Source organism: Schistocerca cancellata, chromosome 7, assembly GCF_023864275.1.
Source record: "Schistocerca cancellata isolate TAMUIC-IGC-003103 chromosome 7, iqSchCanc2.1, whole genome shotgun sequence".
Lineage (NCBI taxonomy): Eukaryota > Metazoa > Arthropoda > Insecta > Orthoptera > Acrididae > Schistocerca > Schistocerca cancellata.
In genome coordinates, this window is record NC_064632.1 from 124,621,453 (window position 1) to 124,638,235 (window position 16,783).

Consider the following 16,783-nt stretch of genomic DNA (forward strand, 5'->3'; position numbering starts at 1 on the left):
CTCCAGTGTTCCAAATGGTTCAAATGGCTCTGAGTACTATGGGACTTAACTTCTGAGGCCATCAGTCCCCTAGAACTTAGAACTACTTAAACCTAACTAACCTAAGGACATCACACACATCCATGCCCGAGGCAGGATTCAAACCTGCGACCTTAGTAGTCACGCGATTCCAGACTGTAGTGCCTAGAACTGCTCGGCCACCCTGGCCGGCCCAGTGTTCCATAAGACAACTGTGTGATAACTACAAGACATACAGAAAATAACACAGATCAATATAGACATCTTGTGATGCAGCAAATGTTTGTGCCAAATTATGCGGCAGTGGAGGCAGGATATGGAGTTAAGTCAGGTTACCATGTGGGGGGCACTGAAGATGAAAAGTGTCATGCTGGAAAGCACGTCAGATCCAATGCTGAGGCAGTTTGGCATCGAGGTAATCACAAATGTCTGAAAGAAAGTGTGATGGAGCACAGGATTGTTGTGAAATGAAGTCTCCATTGTCTTTCTGTAATCGTGGCATAGCTCATTGCTGCAGCATGTCCAGGTGCTAAAAACCATTCACAGCAAAAGATATTACTCTTATAAGAATCAAGAATGTGTTCTGCAATCTCATTGGAAGTTCCGTGCCCAATCAAGCATGTTATGATGTTTCACCTCTCCACACACTGAAAACTGAAGTCGGTGAAAAACTCTCTACCTCCAGTAGCTACTGCAAATCATTGCAAAAGTAAGAACAATCTCACTTTCCTGAGTAGTTAGCTCAAGTATCAACTTTGATTGATGTAGTTTTACTCTCAGACGTTTCTATAGGATGCACCATCAGTTGACTGTGGTATCTGCATATCTCTGCTCACACGTGTCATCAATTTCTTTGGGCTCCTGATACATGATTACCACACAAGCTCCACCTTCTCTGCTATCAGTCTTGGCTGGCCTGTTTTCTTTGCACCACCTAAGCAGCCAGTCTCATGGAATGTGTTGTGCCACCCATGGATTGTTTTGTGTGTCAGAGCTTTTACCCGATATTTGGTACGAAATCGTCATTTTATCGTCAAAATTGACCCAAATTTAGTGAATTCAAGGAAATAAAATGCACGCCTCTCCCTATTATACACTATTTTCTGACATGTTTACTTCCTAGTGGTGTGCTCTGCAGCTACACTGCACTGCATATTACGAAATGAAACTGGGAGACATACTCTATCCACTGATATTTGTCATTTTTCTGTATGTCTTGTTCTCGCACAGTTGTTTTCTACTGCTGTGGATGTCCATGTGAATAACCTTGTATTTATTAAACCTAGCGCAAATCAAATGGGGTTTGCTTGTTATGATATTTCTTGATGGAAATTTCAATTTAAAAGGTAGCTGCAGCTTTTTATCATTTTCCAGTTTGCTAACTTCCAAAAAGCTTACAGCATGGTAAGTTTGTTGTCTGTCAGGAAAGTTGTCTCCAAAGTGAAACTACAGTATGGTGTATCTAGTAGTAGTAGAGATCGGCAGAAACAAAAGATCACAGAAAGGAAGGAAAAAGCTAGCTTTTCAAGCAAGAAGTTGTTTCAAACTTATACATTGTTTCTGCCAATAAAGGAATCTTTTATTATGACCAGAATGAACCATATTTGCAATACTTTTTATTTGTGTCTATCTTTGCTGCCATTTACAATTTTGTTCTATCTGCAGGTGTAGTTCCTTAGTTATCTGCATCCCATATTACTAAATTATGTAATTATCTTCTTACTGCAGAAATATTTGAAGTCAGTTTAGTTACATAGGACATAGCTGTTGTTGAAATGAGACACTGATCTGACGACTATTATTTCTGTCCAACAGGTGTGGTCATGCACTGGAGCCGACAGATACGTGTTGCCTTGGGTGACCAAAACCAAGTTTCTCCAACAGAGCAACTGTGCCCAAAAGATGAATTCCAGTTCTGGATATATCGTTGTAAGAACTCAATTATATTTACAGTTTACTGAATTTGATTAAGGAAAATGTTAGATAAGGAAGTCTGTGACACAACAGTGAAAATTATGGCTTACCACCAGATATACTTAAGAAATTAAATTATGTTGGAAATTTTAAAATTAAAGATTATTTATTCAGTAACTCTCATAGAGGTTGAAGAAAGGAAACATTAGCATAGTAGAACATAACTTTCAAACACCAAGGGGTTGGGGATGGGGTTAGGGGGAGTAGCACTAGAGATATGGAGCAGATAAAGATGAAAGTTAACAGAAGTGAACAAGAGATAGTAGCAGGTGTAACAGTAATGACAAGGAACATATAACATGCCACTGAATACACATCTTTGCCTTAGTTCTTATATACACTGGTTTCTATAAATCATTGAATATCAGCAAATAATAACAACTCAAAAAGTTTTATCACACTTACATTCCAACTTAGAAAATACCAGACTTCACATGAAGGACGCCTGGGAGGGGTCTTGGGGTCACGTGGCATGTTTGCTGGCTCTTGCCGCTGCGTCTGCCAATTGTCGCTGAGCGTTGTTCTCGGACACAAGTGCTTTGCGCATTTGCCCTACATGGTGCAACTGAGTGTACTGGTGTTTTCTTTGGAGTTTTTTTTGTCAAGATTGAGTGTTCGGGTGTTTTGTTTTGAGTTTCCGTTCAGTATGGTACGCATGAAGAATCAACGAGTGTCTCTTGCGTTGAACTATGCGAAAACAGAATCTTATGCGGAATGTCAACTTGAATTCATACAGAAATCTCCCAGCGTGCATGTTCCCAATTATCTGACAATAGGCAGATTAGTGAAAAATTTCAAGAGACTTGATCTTACAAATGATGGCCTAGAGAACCTAGTGTTTTAGTTGAAAATAAATTAGACTAGAGAGGGGAGGCCTCAGAAAGAAGTCCGAGAAAATGTCTGCACCATTTCGCACTTCACACTGATGTGTCAAGAGCATCTGCTCACAGAGCTGTGCACAAACTAAAAAACCAAACAAAATAATCATAGTGCATCAACTGAGTAACTCAGATACTGTTGCTCTATGTCATTATTGCAACTGGCTGTCGTAGTCTGTACACAATAGGGAAGTTGATCCTGAGATGCTTTTTTGTGATGAAGCATGTGTACATTTGTCAGGGTACGTAAATTCTCAGAACAGTCGATGTTGGAGTTCCATAAATCATCATGAATTACATCAGTAACCTCACCGTGATGTGAGAACAGGAGTGTGGTGTGCAATTAGTACAAGACAAATTATTGGACCAATCGTTTTCCACAAAACAATACTTTCTGACAGATATGTAAACTATATACTGCATCTTTTTTTCGCAAACTAACACCTAATGAAAAGATGTAAAGTTATTTTATGCAGGACAGTGCAATACCACAAATTGCCAGTGCTTCTATGACAGTAGTATGAAATGTTTTTGATGATGGGGCTGTTGACTGGACTCCAGATCTAAATCCAAGTGATTTTTATCTTTGGGGATGTTAAAAGACAAGGTGTATGCAACCAGTCCCCTCACACTCAAATAGTTCGAAGACAGGGTTCAGCTTGTCATTTCCATTTGGACAGCTGAAATTTGTCAAGTGTTTACCGCAGCATTGACTGGCAGATGCGGTGGCGGTGGCCGGTGGCTGTGCTGTGTGATCCGTGGACCCCTTCCGAGCATCTTTCGTGAGACACCCTATATTTGAAAGTGGATGTAAATTAGTTTAAGTGACATAAGTGGCACCAGTGTGGAGTGTGATTGTGTCAAACAGCAATACACCACATAGAGTGATGGGTGATGCTGTATAGGTGGTCTGTTATGTCATTGGGAAATGAAGTCATTTACCCAGTGATATCATTGTTGGCAAGAGATACATAACAGGCAATAACAACGTGCTGTGGCTGTGAATGCTTTTGCATTTAAGCAACAAATTGACATAGTTAGTTACACAGTATTGTTTCTTCAGTTACAAAATACATCATTTGAACTCTTATTGTTGCATTAATATTTTTTTATTGTTTCTGGCTCTCCTGCTCGTTTGTGTGTTGTTGGGTACCCCAGTTTCCTCTTCTTGAATACTGAACGCAGTGATTTCAGTGTCTGATGAATGCAGCCTTTATTCTTTCATGCTTTTTCCCTTTGATGATTTAAAAATATTTTAAGAAGTTTAATTGATTCTGGAATATAATTCTTTTTCAGACAAAAATCTTCTTGGATTGGACTACCAGCTTCAAAACAAAAATGTAAAGCATACTATAGAGATATTAATGACCTCTCAGTGTACTTACATCAGTCAGTTCGTGTCAGTGATGGGGGAAATAACGGTAATTTTCTTCGTTCTGTTATTTTATTGTGGAGACAGATTTATCATAGGGAAACTAGTAAACAGTTTAAATAAAATTGTATAACTTTTACAACAGATTAGTTGTTATTAGAACAAAAAAATCTAATAGAAATTATGCTGATTCACCTTGTTACATTTACAAGAACATGTTTCGTACTTATTTATTGTAGCCTTATGATACTTTTGGCGCTTGCACCGTCCTCTCCACTACAATTGACCACAATAACTAACCTAGCCACGTGTTGTCAAACATTTCTGTTTTAGTTCGAAATAACCATGATTTTAGTTTACCTTAATGAAAGTGACAAGACTCTCTTCTCGTGGTAATATTATACATGACAGTGTGGAGGTCAGTGCACTAAAATAAGACATTAGTAAAAAATTTTCTCTGTATGATTTAAAATTATTCAGCATAACAGTTGTCTGTCCATAGGGAGACACGCTACTTTGAATTAATGTCAGTGTAAATTCTGTCCTCTTACAAAGAAAGGATTGGGGTGTGAAATATGATGAGGAATGTGCAAACAACCCAGAAATTTCAATATTTGTTTGTTACGGTTGTATACTTACAAGCACTGAAATATCAGATTAATTTTGTCCTATATGGAACCTCTAGCTAATTAGCTTTAGGCAGGTTGCTTCGATTAGATTATTGCATCCACATTGACATACATTGTGCAACACTGCACATTTTTATTGCAATTATTCAGAACCATGCAAGATTTTATCATTAATTTATCTACTGTGTCTTCAGTGCTGATATTCCTCATGTAATAACAAGCACAATAACACTGTTACAATGGCACATCAAAGGAAAAAAGCAAAAGCTTATTCATGCACATTTTAATTTATCACATTTGCAGAGAAAATATTTGGCAACTTGACATTAAATATATTATGATTTTTCCTTGCCATTTTGGTCTACTGTTTCAGATTCTGACAATTACTCACAGTTCAGGCAGGATTATTTCCCATAATAATTGTTACAGAAAGCTCTGCTTCTGGGAGTTTGCGATCTGTTTCTTTGATTGTTGCAAATAAACTGAAAAATTCTGGTAAATATGTTATGCCCGATAAAAAACTGAGCACAATATGTTGAATAAAACTGACTGTTAAGTTGGCAAGTATTTGTGACTGACCTCCTTCTGATGATGATGTGCATGGGGGCACATGTGAAACACTGGGCACTAGTTTGGCCACTCTGGTTTAATGCCTTAAAATAAAAAAAAAGATTAGCAAATGCGACTTGAAAGTTTAGCACTTGCACCAAAATTTCAGACTCAGTAGAGAATAAGCCATAATTCAGAGTTTAAACTTTGAAGCCATATCAGTATGTTGTCTCCATTTATGATCACAACTGATGGATTGATAACACCTGTGAAACTTCACGCGAAGAACACGATGCTGTGATTAATTTCATGCATCCTTATATCCATGGGAGGGAAATTTACCTTATCCTCAATCAGCTTATTCCAAAAAAGGCTGTCAATTTCTGAAGCATTTCAATTTGCCAAATGAGCTTTTCCAAAAATCATCAGGTATTGCACTGTTTTGAAACACTCCTCAAGGCACTGAAAGGCCTGCTGACAGGAAACTGACACATGTATAATTAACAAAGTAAACGATTTTCCAAGGGCCACTTTGAAAGGGATTCAAGGCTTCTGCAGTGTTCTGAGTGCGTTGCTCCTGTGATGATACTATTATCTGAATAATTAATGCTGTATCCAATACCCTGCAGTAATTGAGGAGAATTTTTTCAAAAGTTGATAAATGCTCAATTGTTCAAAATTTAAGATTTTTGTGGTTATGAATCAAGCTTGTTGCCATGAACAACCTGTTGAAATGGTTTTGTCAAAAGCTAATATGTTCTGTTGTTACAGGATGTTCAACTACAAGTTTTTGCAAAACTTGATGGTTGTTCTCAGCCAGTTAAACAAAAGTTGATAAATGCAAAATGTGATTTACTTCTGAGAGACCTGAAGTGAGAATAAAAATGTAGGATGTCGTCACTGTCAGTGATAATGTGAAAATGTTTTCTCCAGAACCAACATTACAAATAAATCAGTGCTTTACACAACATTGTTAACTCCCGATTTTGGAACATAAAGAAAGAAGCAAAAATAAAGAATACTGTTTTGCTAAAGAACAGCATAAGGAAAAAAGATGTACAGGCATACCTGTATATGCTGCAACATCTGAGGCAATGTCAGGGACATCCAAAAATTATCCAAAATTATGGCACGACATTTTTAGGATGATGTCCCACTTCCAAGCTTCAGTGGTGATGAAACATGTTCATGATGTTTAGTTGTGAGTAAGTGTTGGGACATTCCACTGTGGGAGATATTATTAATGATACCTGAGGATGGAAAAACAGTTCGAATCTATCACTTCTACAGTGTGAGACAGTGAGTGAGCATCTCCACCTGCAGTGTGGGGCCACTTATTCCTTTGTGGCAGGCTTTGAAGGTGCTTAGAAGATGAGGAGAAAGGAAAGGAAAGGTCATGGCTACAATGGATGCTGTGGCGATTGACTATTGAAGTGGCTTATGTGAAACTTACTTCTTTCTTGCTTTTGCACAAGTCACATATGCTTAAGATGATCTGTCAACTCACTTAGTATATGTGATTGCTTTGTTGTAAAAGAAATTGTGAAGAGAGAAAGTTTAAAGTTCAGTTGTTTACATCCTTCAAGAAGCTTGGCGGCCAATTAATGCTCTCTTTCAGCCTCCATCCATGAATAAGAGATGTAAGTTTTGTGAAGATTGCTGGAACCTGGTTGGTTGGAACTGACTGACAGGTCCACCTCAGTGAACACTGAGAAAAGGTGTGTGGACCAAATCTTATTAAATAAAGCTACTGTTATCAAATATCTGAGGGTTACAGATTGCACACAGGAAATGGAACAATGAAGCCATACCAAAAACCATCGCAGTTCCATTTCACAGACACTCAAAAAGAACAAGATCTGGAGAATAATAATCACTTAATAACAAACCACAAGTTCCACAAACTTTGTTCAAAAATGTTCTGTGCAATAATGAAGGAGGAGAATCTAAACTTGGTTAAAGTATGTTTTGACATACAACAAAATCAGTTACTACTAAAGGTCTCCATAGGTGTAGTATTCTATTGAAGGCATGTTTGGGTATACAGTTTATGCATTATGATTCATTACCAAGCACAGACAAAGGGCAGGATTGCTTTTTTACTTGTCTTGAAACAGAAGGACTGAAAGGATGGAGCCAAGTAGCCTTTGCTCTATTGAATTTTCTCAGAAACCTTGAAGTATATGTACTAAAGCATTAACTGCCGTATTTTACAAATATGGGTGGATATGATTATCGAATTATGGAAATTTGTGCTTTGGCTAGCATAAATTGTAATGGATGTAAATTAAGCTTAAGTATGTTCATATATTTGTAATAATTCAGTAATTGAATAAATATTTGATTAATAAGCAAAATTTCTTCAACTTAATGTATCCCAATTACTCGTGATTTTTTATTTTTAAATATGAGCATGAGACTGGGTTTTTTATTACTTAAATACCACACATGACTATTAGTATGTGGATTAATTAGAGGTATCACTTCTTATCATTAACTAAAATTAAATGAATTAAGTATTTCACAGACGCCACTCTTGAGTTTATTCTACTCCTTTTTACCTTTTATTGCTTGAAGTGAAGGTCAGTAGACGTAGCGTGCTGAAAAGCATTTAATTTGTGTTTTTGCAATCTCAAGGAAATTTTTAACTAGCTTCTTGCCTCGCTAGAGATTCAGAATGACAACATAAGACATGTGTACACTTTAACATTCAAATCAGCACTGAGTTCAAGTCTAGTGGCCGCTGGCTGGCTGGCCGCTTAGGTGGCGCTGCTGCTGCATGGCTGGCAGACAGCGCCGCATGTAGAGGACACGCGTAACTGCGTGGCGGCACTTTGAAAGATCGGCGAGTCACAACACTTTTCTCCCCTTTGAATTGTTTGCACAAGTCTTGACGGAGGTGGCCTGTAGATTGCTAACATCCATAGGTGTTGTTTGACTGGCCGTAAAGTCTTGAGGAGGAGGCTTCCCGTACGGACGGAAGTGTCCCCGATGATAACGGGTCGAGATGACAGGAGACGTAGGGGTCGACTCTGCCGAGGCTCTGTGCACCAATCTGCATGCTGCGGCAAGTCCGGTTGTTATAACAGGAGACATGGGTGATGCTTCGGCGTCCGTAGGAGAAGGAGGCGAGTAGAGTTGCTCCGACAGATGATGGTCATCCGGTTCCTGCATGGGCACGTCTCCTGGTGGCACCCGTTCTTGTGCGGCACCGAGATGATGGTGAGAGGTCTGCGTTGTGAGTAATGGGAGATTCCAGTATCCCGAGCTTCAGGTAGAGCCGAAGGTGGTGTAGCAGCATCCGGAACAGGCGTTGCCGGCACACGAGGCCGAAGCTGGTCCGAATGACGCACTGCAACACCCATGTTCATCCAGATTTCATACAGGTGTCGGCCACGGTGTCATAAGATGTGGTCAGGACTCCATTTTGGCTGCCTACCATATCCCCATACACATACAAGGTCGCCAGCGGTGAACCGGCCAAGCGAAGGCACCCGTGGCCTTGAGGTGGAAGGCTGCAGAAGATGAAGTAGCGTGCGGGGCTGTCGGCCATGTAAGAGCTCAGCCGGGCTGTGGTCGCCCATGGGGGTGAAACAGTAAGAAGCCAGAAATTGGAGAAGCGCATCATCAGCAGCAGAAGAAGTCAGGAGTTTCCTCATCTGAGCCTTAAATGTGTGGACCAGTAGTTCAGCCTCACCGTTTGACTGTGGATGGAACAGAGGGGCCGTGACATGCATGACGCCGTGACGGGCACAAAAGTCCGCAAATTCGGAAGAGGCAAATTGCAGACCATATTCAGTAACAAGAGTAGAGGGAAGGCCTTCCAAAGAGGAAATGCGAGCTAGAGCATTGGTGGTTGCCGCGGTGGTAGGTGACGTGCAACGGACAATGAAAGGAAAGTTATAGTAGGTGTCAATAACGAGTAGCCAATAAATACCTAAAAAAGGTCCTGTGAAGTCAGCATGAATACGCTCCCAGGGCTTCTCAGGCGAAGGCCACGGTGACAAAGATGACTTCGGGGCGGCGGCCTGTGACACACAAGGGCCGCAGGCAGCGACCATGTGTGCGATTTCAGAGTCGATGCCGGGCCAGTACACATGATGGCGCGCCAGAGATTTTGTGTGAGAGAGACCCCAGTGCCCTTGGTGAAGGAGGCGCAAGATCGAAGCTCGCAAAGATGCAGGTGCCACAACATGGCGAAACATTGTTGGTGGAAAGGAGGATAACACCATCCCTAGCCGTGAGGCAGTAGCGCACAGCGTACTAGTTCCGCAACGGATCAGACGTATTAGCAGACAGACGATCTGGCCAACCCTTCAGAATACTGCATAAAACCCGGGAGAGGGTAGGATCAGAACCTGTAGCAGCCGCCAGCCGGACCCCAGTGATGGGGAACCCGTCCACAACCTGCTGCTCGGCAACATCTAGGTGGAAACACCAAAGTTCGTCCCTGTCGAATGCCAGATCAGGACCCATGGTAAGGCGAGACAGTTCATCAGCATTTGCATGTTGAGCCGTCGGCCGGAAATGAATCTCATAATTGAAACGAGACAAGTAAAGAAGCCCAACGCTGGAGGTGGTGTGCAGCCTTGTCGGGAAGTGAGGTTGATGGATGAAACAAGGAAACAAGTGGTTTGTGGTCCGTAACAAGGTGAAATTTGGATCCATAAAGAAAAACACCAAACTTATGAAGAGCATAAATAATGGCCAAAGCTTCTTTTTCAATTTGAGAATACTTTTATTGGGCATCCGTGAGCGTTTTGGAGGCATAAGCAATGGGTTGTTCAGAACTGTCAGAAAAATGGAACACCAAACTTATGAAGAGCATAAATAATGGCCAAAGCTTCTTTTTCAATTTGAGAATACTTTTATTGGGCATCCGTGAGCGTTTTGGAGGCATAAGCAATGGGTTGTTCAGAACTGTCAGAAAAATGGAACAAGATGTTGGCCACGTCGTTAAGTAGCCAGGCATGAGGCCTGTTTCTGCATAGTCTTCAATTTCTGGAAAGTTGCGTCACATGACGCGGAACTGTGAAAAGGCAAGTTTTTAAGCAACAGGCGATGTAACGGCTGAGCCACCGAAGTTGCAGATGGTAAAAACCTGTGATCGTATGCTATTCTCCCCAAGAAGGCCTGCAGTTCCTTAACAGATGTAGGGTGAGGAAGGACATCGATCGAAGCGACAGTTTGCTGAAGCGGACGAATAGCATCCCGAGAGAGTTGGAACCCCAAGTACGTGATAGATACCTGAAAAAATTTTGATTTCTGAAGATTACACGTTAGACCTGCAGTCTGTAAGACATGAAACAGTGTGCAGAGATTCTGAAGATCTTCTTCAGTGGTGGAGCCAGTGACAACAATGTCGTCCTGCTAATTGATACACCCAGGGGCAGGGAGCAATAACTGTTCCAAGAATCGCTGAAAGAGAGCAGGGGTGCTGGCAACCCCGAATGGCAATCATTGGTATTGATAGAGGCTGGAAGGCGTGTTAAGGACCAGAAACTGCCGGGAAACAGTGTTGAGAGGAAGTTGGTGATAAGCTTCTGACAGGTCAATTTTAGAAAAATACTGACCTCCAGCAAGTTTAGTGAACAATTCTTCAGGTCGGGGCATAGGGCAAGTGTCGATGAGGCATTGAGCATTTACAGTGGCTTTGAAATCGCCACAGAGACGAATATCACCATTGGGCTTAGCAACGACAACGACAGGAGAGGACTACTCGCTGGAAGTGACAGGAAACAAGACCCCTGAAGCAGTGAGACGATCCAGCTCCCGTTTGACCCAACCATGAAGGGCCACAGGAATGGGCCGAGCCCGAAAAAACTTAGGCCGAGCAGTGGGTTTGAACTTCAAAATTGTTTGCATGGCCTAACCAAGGAGAAAAAAGCGACGAAAATGTCCTCGACAAGGAATCCAATTGAGCACAAGGGATAGCATCAGAGACGATATTGACAGAGTTATCTATGGAGAACCCAAAAGCGCGAAAGGCATCGAAACCAAAAAGATTTTCCGCATTACTATGGTTGACCACAAATATGGTAACATTGCGAACGATGCATTTGTAAGATACCTCAACATTAAATTGTCCCAAGAGAGAAATCTTCTGTTTATTGTAAGTCCGTAATTGCCGAATGACAGGTGATAGGATTGGAGAACCCAACTGAAGATACGTCTGAGAATTGATGAGAGTGGCAGAAGAACCAGTATCCACCTGCATACGAACATCGAACATCCCGACCAAAGATTTGGACAGTGAGGAATAACTTCCCTGAAAGGGAAGAAGTACCATTGACAGACAACACAGAAGCAGAATCAGCATCACGGTCATGAACTTCCGGTATGCGGTCGGATTTGCAAACGGATGACACATGACCCTTCTTTTTGCAATTGTGACACACGGCCCAGCATTGGGGACAATCCTCCTGTGAATGTTTCGTAAAACGCCACGGGCATGAAGGAAGTTGCCGGGGGTTTTACTGCAGTTTCTTAGAGGTTTGTTTACGGGTAGGCCGAGGCTGCACTTGGGAGTGTACTGCGGCCATGTCGGCTGGCGGGGCACGCCGCCCGCGTCGTGAACTGCGCACAGAGGTTGTATTTCCCCAACGTCACCCCACGCCTCTATTTGCGCTCCAGCAGCGCGAGAAATTTCAAACGACTGCGCGATGGTTAGGACTTCATCTAGAGTCGGATTTGCCAACTGAAGGGCACGTTGCCTAACTTCTTTGTTGGGCGCCGAATGGATAATAGCATCCCGTACCATGGAATCGGCGTAGGATTCTTTGTGAACTTCAGTAACAAATTGACACTTTCCACTGAGGCTGTGAAGTTCAGCTGCCCAAGCGCGATAGGATTGATTCTGTTGATTTTGAAAACGATAAAAGGCAACATGAGCGGCCACCACATGCGTTTGCTTTTGAAAATAGACTTACAGAAGTGAGCACATTTCAGCAAAGGACAAAGATGCAGGATCTTTCAAAGGAGCCAATTGCGACAACAACTGATACATTTGAGGTGAAATCCATGAAAGGAACAGAGACTTACATGTTTGTTCGTCTGTGACATGAAATGTCAAGAAGTGCTGTCGAAGACGTTTTTTGTAATCAGACCAGTCTTCCGCTGTCTCATCATAAGGAGGAAAAAGAGGTATAGACAACGACGAGAAACGCCCCGCATTTGATGCCACGACGAAATCGCGGATCACCGATGTGAGAAGCGTTTGCTGTTCAATGAGGCCTTGCAATAGTTGCTCTAAAGTAGCCTTGGAAACCTGTGGGTCAACAATGGAAAGGAAAAATCCACTACCTCGTCGCCAAATGTTATAATGTCAAGTTGAACACATACATTTCAAAAACGACACAACACGCGTAAGTCACAGAGCAAGTAGACAAAGTAAGACATGTGTACACGATAACATTCAAATCAGCACTGAGTCCAAGTCAAGTGCCCGCTGGCTGGCTGGCCACTCAGGTGGCGTGGCTGCTGCGTGGCTGGCAGACAGCGCTGCATGTAGAGGATGCGCGTAACGGCGCGGTGGCACTTCGGAAGATCGGTGAGTCACAACAAAATCTAACATTTTGTGAATAATTCTCACAGTTTTGAACATAACAAAGAATTGTGCCATATTTCGGCGAAATACTTGGAAATTACAATAATCTTAGCTCAACTCTGGAGTGAAAGAATAAAGTATTCATAATAAGATCCTATCAGTAGTCGCAATTGATGATAATAATGGAATGATTCAATAAATTCCCAACAGGAATACAAGTTAAATTCATTTGAACAAAATAGAAGAAAATAGGAGCCTGATAGCGTAAGATGTCGGAAAGGCGCGTGATTAAAGAAAAAGAAGAGGAGAGAAAGAAGACGGGTGTGCATTCTTATATAGAACAAAACACAGATAATAATGATATGCCACTCACATTATTCTGGATGTACATATTCGCTGACTTCTAGCACAGTTCATTGACTTAGTGCTTAAATTATATTGTTTAATCTTAATACCTTGATAGAAAAAGAAGATAGTGTGTTATTACGTCACGGGCAGGGCACAATATTATATGTACCAGCCAAAAAATGATCCAGTTAATTTAATTTCTAGCTCCTGTAACAATAAAAATAAAAATACTGTAATAATGTGTACATGGACGAAAGCAGAAAATTTAATAAGCTGGTACATTGTTTCCTTATTAGTGGTCACATCTACAATACTGACATAGTTTGGTAGAGTGGATGGAGACTACCAAAAAAAGGAAGATATTGTTTCACTCATACAATACTATAAAGTGCTGGAACAACATGACATCATCAAGATACTAAATAATGATTGGGAAGCAAAGGGTCTCAAGTCCAGCGTACTGAAGGCCTTTCAAAATACTGCTAAGCCAGTAACAGTGTATGAAAAGTCTAAGAAGGTGTTTCCATCAATATTGGACTCTTATAATGGAAGTCCTGTAGAGGTTGAGGTATGGAAATCCAGGAAGTGAGGAAAGCAGAAGAGTTTTGTAGGGTCATTGTTGAAAGTGATCAATAAATTTTCAATTTAGTATTTTTGTAGCCAGTATTTTGTATTGTATTTCAATAGCATTTGCTGCTTTGTTGCACTTTTCTTATCAAATATTAATGGAAAAGTAGGATACTAAAGTGATATACTTTAGTACATTATTGTATTTCTATGCAAAATGAACAGTAAAGTAACTTACTTTGCAATTAAAGTTAAATATAAAAAAGAAATTAAAATTTGAATGGATATATTAAAAAAACTTTTTAATTTACATCTTTGAATTATCAACATTTAAAAAATAATTGGAAACTTTGTCTCTCTATTCTGAAATAAACAATGAAAATATTATAAAAATAAAGCACACAGTTGGAAGTGTGTCTACAAAAACTATATATGTTTTAAGTTTTCTAGTTTACATTATTAATAGTTTGATATTATATTAAAAAAAGGGTTTTCTCAAAAATTTTACTTTTTTGCATTTATTGAGTTTCGAAAAAATGCACCTCAAGTGCTCAAAGTATTTTTGGAAGATGGCAAGGACACTCATCATCATCATCATTGGGTTGTCTGCCTTGTGGCAGGTTTTGACTGCATAACCCTCCATGCTTCTTTGTCTTCTGTGTTCCTCTTCACTCTTTGGTACCCTTGTTTTGGCCTACTGACATCAACCAGCATCTGGAACCTTCTTCTGCCCTTTCCTCTCTTTCCCGGAACGAAACCTTCAGTTGCCTCTACTAGAAGGCAATCTCTTCTTAGATTTAGGCCTATCCAGTTTAGTTTCCAGTTCTTCACCGTCAGCAGCATCCTCGGTTCTTCTCCAACTCTCCTCAGTACTTCTTCACTCCTGACCTTATGAGTCCAGCTGATCTCCGTTCTACATCATATCCACATTTCACAAGCTTCAATTCTTCTCTCACCCTGCTTTCTCAAAGTGCATATCTCTGTACCATTCAAGGCCACACTCCATATTGAGTGCTTAACCAGTCACTTCTTTAATTCCTTGTTTAAACAGCTAGTAAGGAATGAGATTTTCACTCTGCAGCGGAGTGTGCATTGATATGAAACTTCCTGGCAGATTAAAACTGTGTGCTGGACCGAGACTCGAACTCGGGACCTGTGCCTTTCACGGGCAAGTGCACTCGGTCCGGCACACAGTTTTAATCTGCCAGTAAGTTTCAACTAGTTAGGAGTCTTCTCTGCTTTTGAAATGCCTCTTTCACCAGAGCCATTTTCACTTTGATATCTTGTTGGCAATCCATGTCTTCTTTAATCCAACTTCCCAGATACTTGAATGTTCCTATCTTTTCTATGATTTCTGACCCCAACTTAATTTTCACTTTTCTTTTCTTTAGCCAGAAGACCATGCTTTTGGTTTTCTTTTTATTAATTTTCATACTATATGCTGCACAGGCTTCATTCACGCCATTAAGCATTTGAGTCAGCGTCTTTTTATTTTCTGCGAGGATCGCCATGTCATCTGGAAATCTTACACATTCAATTTTCCACCTACCTATCCTGACACCTCTTGTCCTGTCCAAACAGCTTTCCAGTACTTCCTCCAGATAGATGTCAAATAGGATCGGCAAGAGACAACAGCCCTGTCCAACACCTCTCCCAATCTTGTTGTCTTCAGAGATCACTTTACCTATTTGTACCCAAGCTTTTTGATTCAGGTACAGATTTGCAATCAGTCTTCTCTCCTTCCACTTTACCCCCTTCTTTTTCAAGATATCTACAGCTTATCCCACTCCACTCTATCAAAGGCCTTTTGAAGGTCTATGAAGACAGCATACACTTCTTTGCCGTTTTCTTTCTATCTTTCGCTGATGGTTCTTAGAAGTCCTATGGCATCTCGTGTTCCCTTTTCCGTTATGAAACCACATTGTTCTTCACCAAGTGTTTCCTCCAGCGTTCCATATAGCCTTCTACTCAGAGTTCAAAGAACTACCTTTGCTTCCTTGATATTAGGCTGATTGCCCTGTGGTCTTCACACTTTTTGGGATTATTAGTCTTTGGGATTGAGACTATTATACTCACGAGAAAGTTTTCTTGCCATTTCCCTTTGTCATAGATGTAGTTGCAAAGAGAGGTCAGCTCACTTTCGCCTGTTTCTTTTAAAATCATTAAGATTTCTGTCGGAATGTCATCTACACCACACACTTTGTTGTTTTTAAGTTCTCCCGATGCCTTATTTACCTCTGAACCTAGGATAAAAATCACCTTTTTCATCTTCATTTACTGATTCTTCCTTCTCAGTCTGCAGATTGGAAGGTCTTTGATCTGCTTCATAGAGAGTTTCAGTATATTCTTTCCATCTATTCTGAACAGAATGTGGGTCACTTAAAATAATTCCATCTTTCGCTTCTGTCTCCATATTTGTTTTGTTCTTCCTTTCTTGAAAAACTATTTCCTTAGCTACTCAATACATCTTTTCGCACTTGCCCTCTTTCTCCAGTGTCTCAATTTCTGAGCAGATTTCTCTCTTCAATTTTTCCCTGGTCTGATCAGATACTCTTCTCAGCTCATAGTTCAGTCTTCTGTATTGCTTTTTCCTTTATCAGTTTGTGCATTTTTCCATTTTCTCCTTCTGCCATCTTCAAGATCATGTCATCGGTAACCTATGGTTTCCTTCTCCGCTAACACTTCACCAGACCAACAACATCTTTACTGGTTGCTTTCAGGGTCTCTCTAAACTGGTTCCAATGTGCGTTTATACCCTCTGTCTTTTCTCTAATTTTCCACGTGCCTCGCAACTCTTCTTCAAGCTTTTTTGTTATTCCTTCTTCCTTTAGAGCACCCAAGTTAAATTTCTCTCTCACTTTATCTACCAACATTCTTTTCTATCTAATCTGCACATCTGCTA

At 40.7% G+C, this 16,783-nt stretch overlaps 1 protein-coding gene across 1 annotated transcript in view; it reads left to right on the forward strand.

The window, feature by feature from the left end:
- Positions 1-16,783, forward strand: part of LOC126092664 (dynein axonemal heavy chain 2) — a 994,477-nt gene that overhangs the window by 77,104 nt on the left and 900,590 nt on the right. The window contains exons 7-8 of the mRNA XM_049908386.1: positions 1,834-1,947; positions 4,167-4,291. Of these exons, the coding sequence (XP_049764343.1) occupies positions 1,834-1,947; positions 4,167-4,291 (239 nt within the window). The remainder of the gene's footprint in view (positions 1-1,833; positions 1,948-4,166; positions 4,292-16,783) is intronic.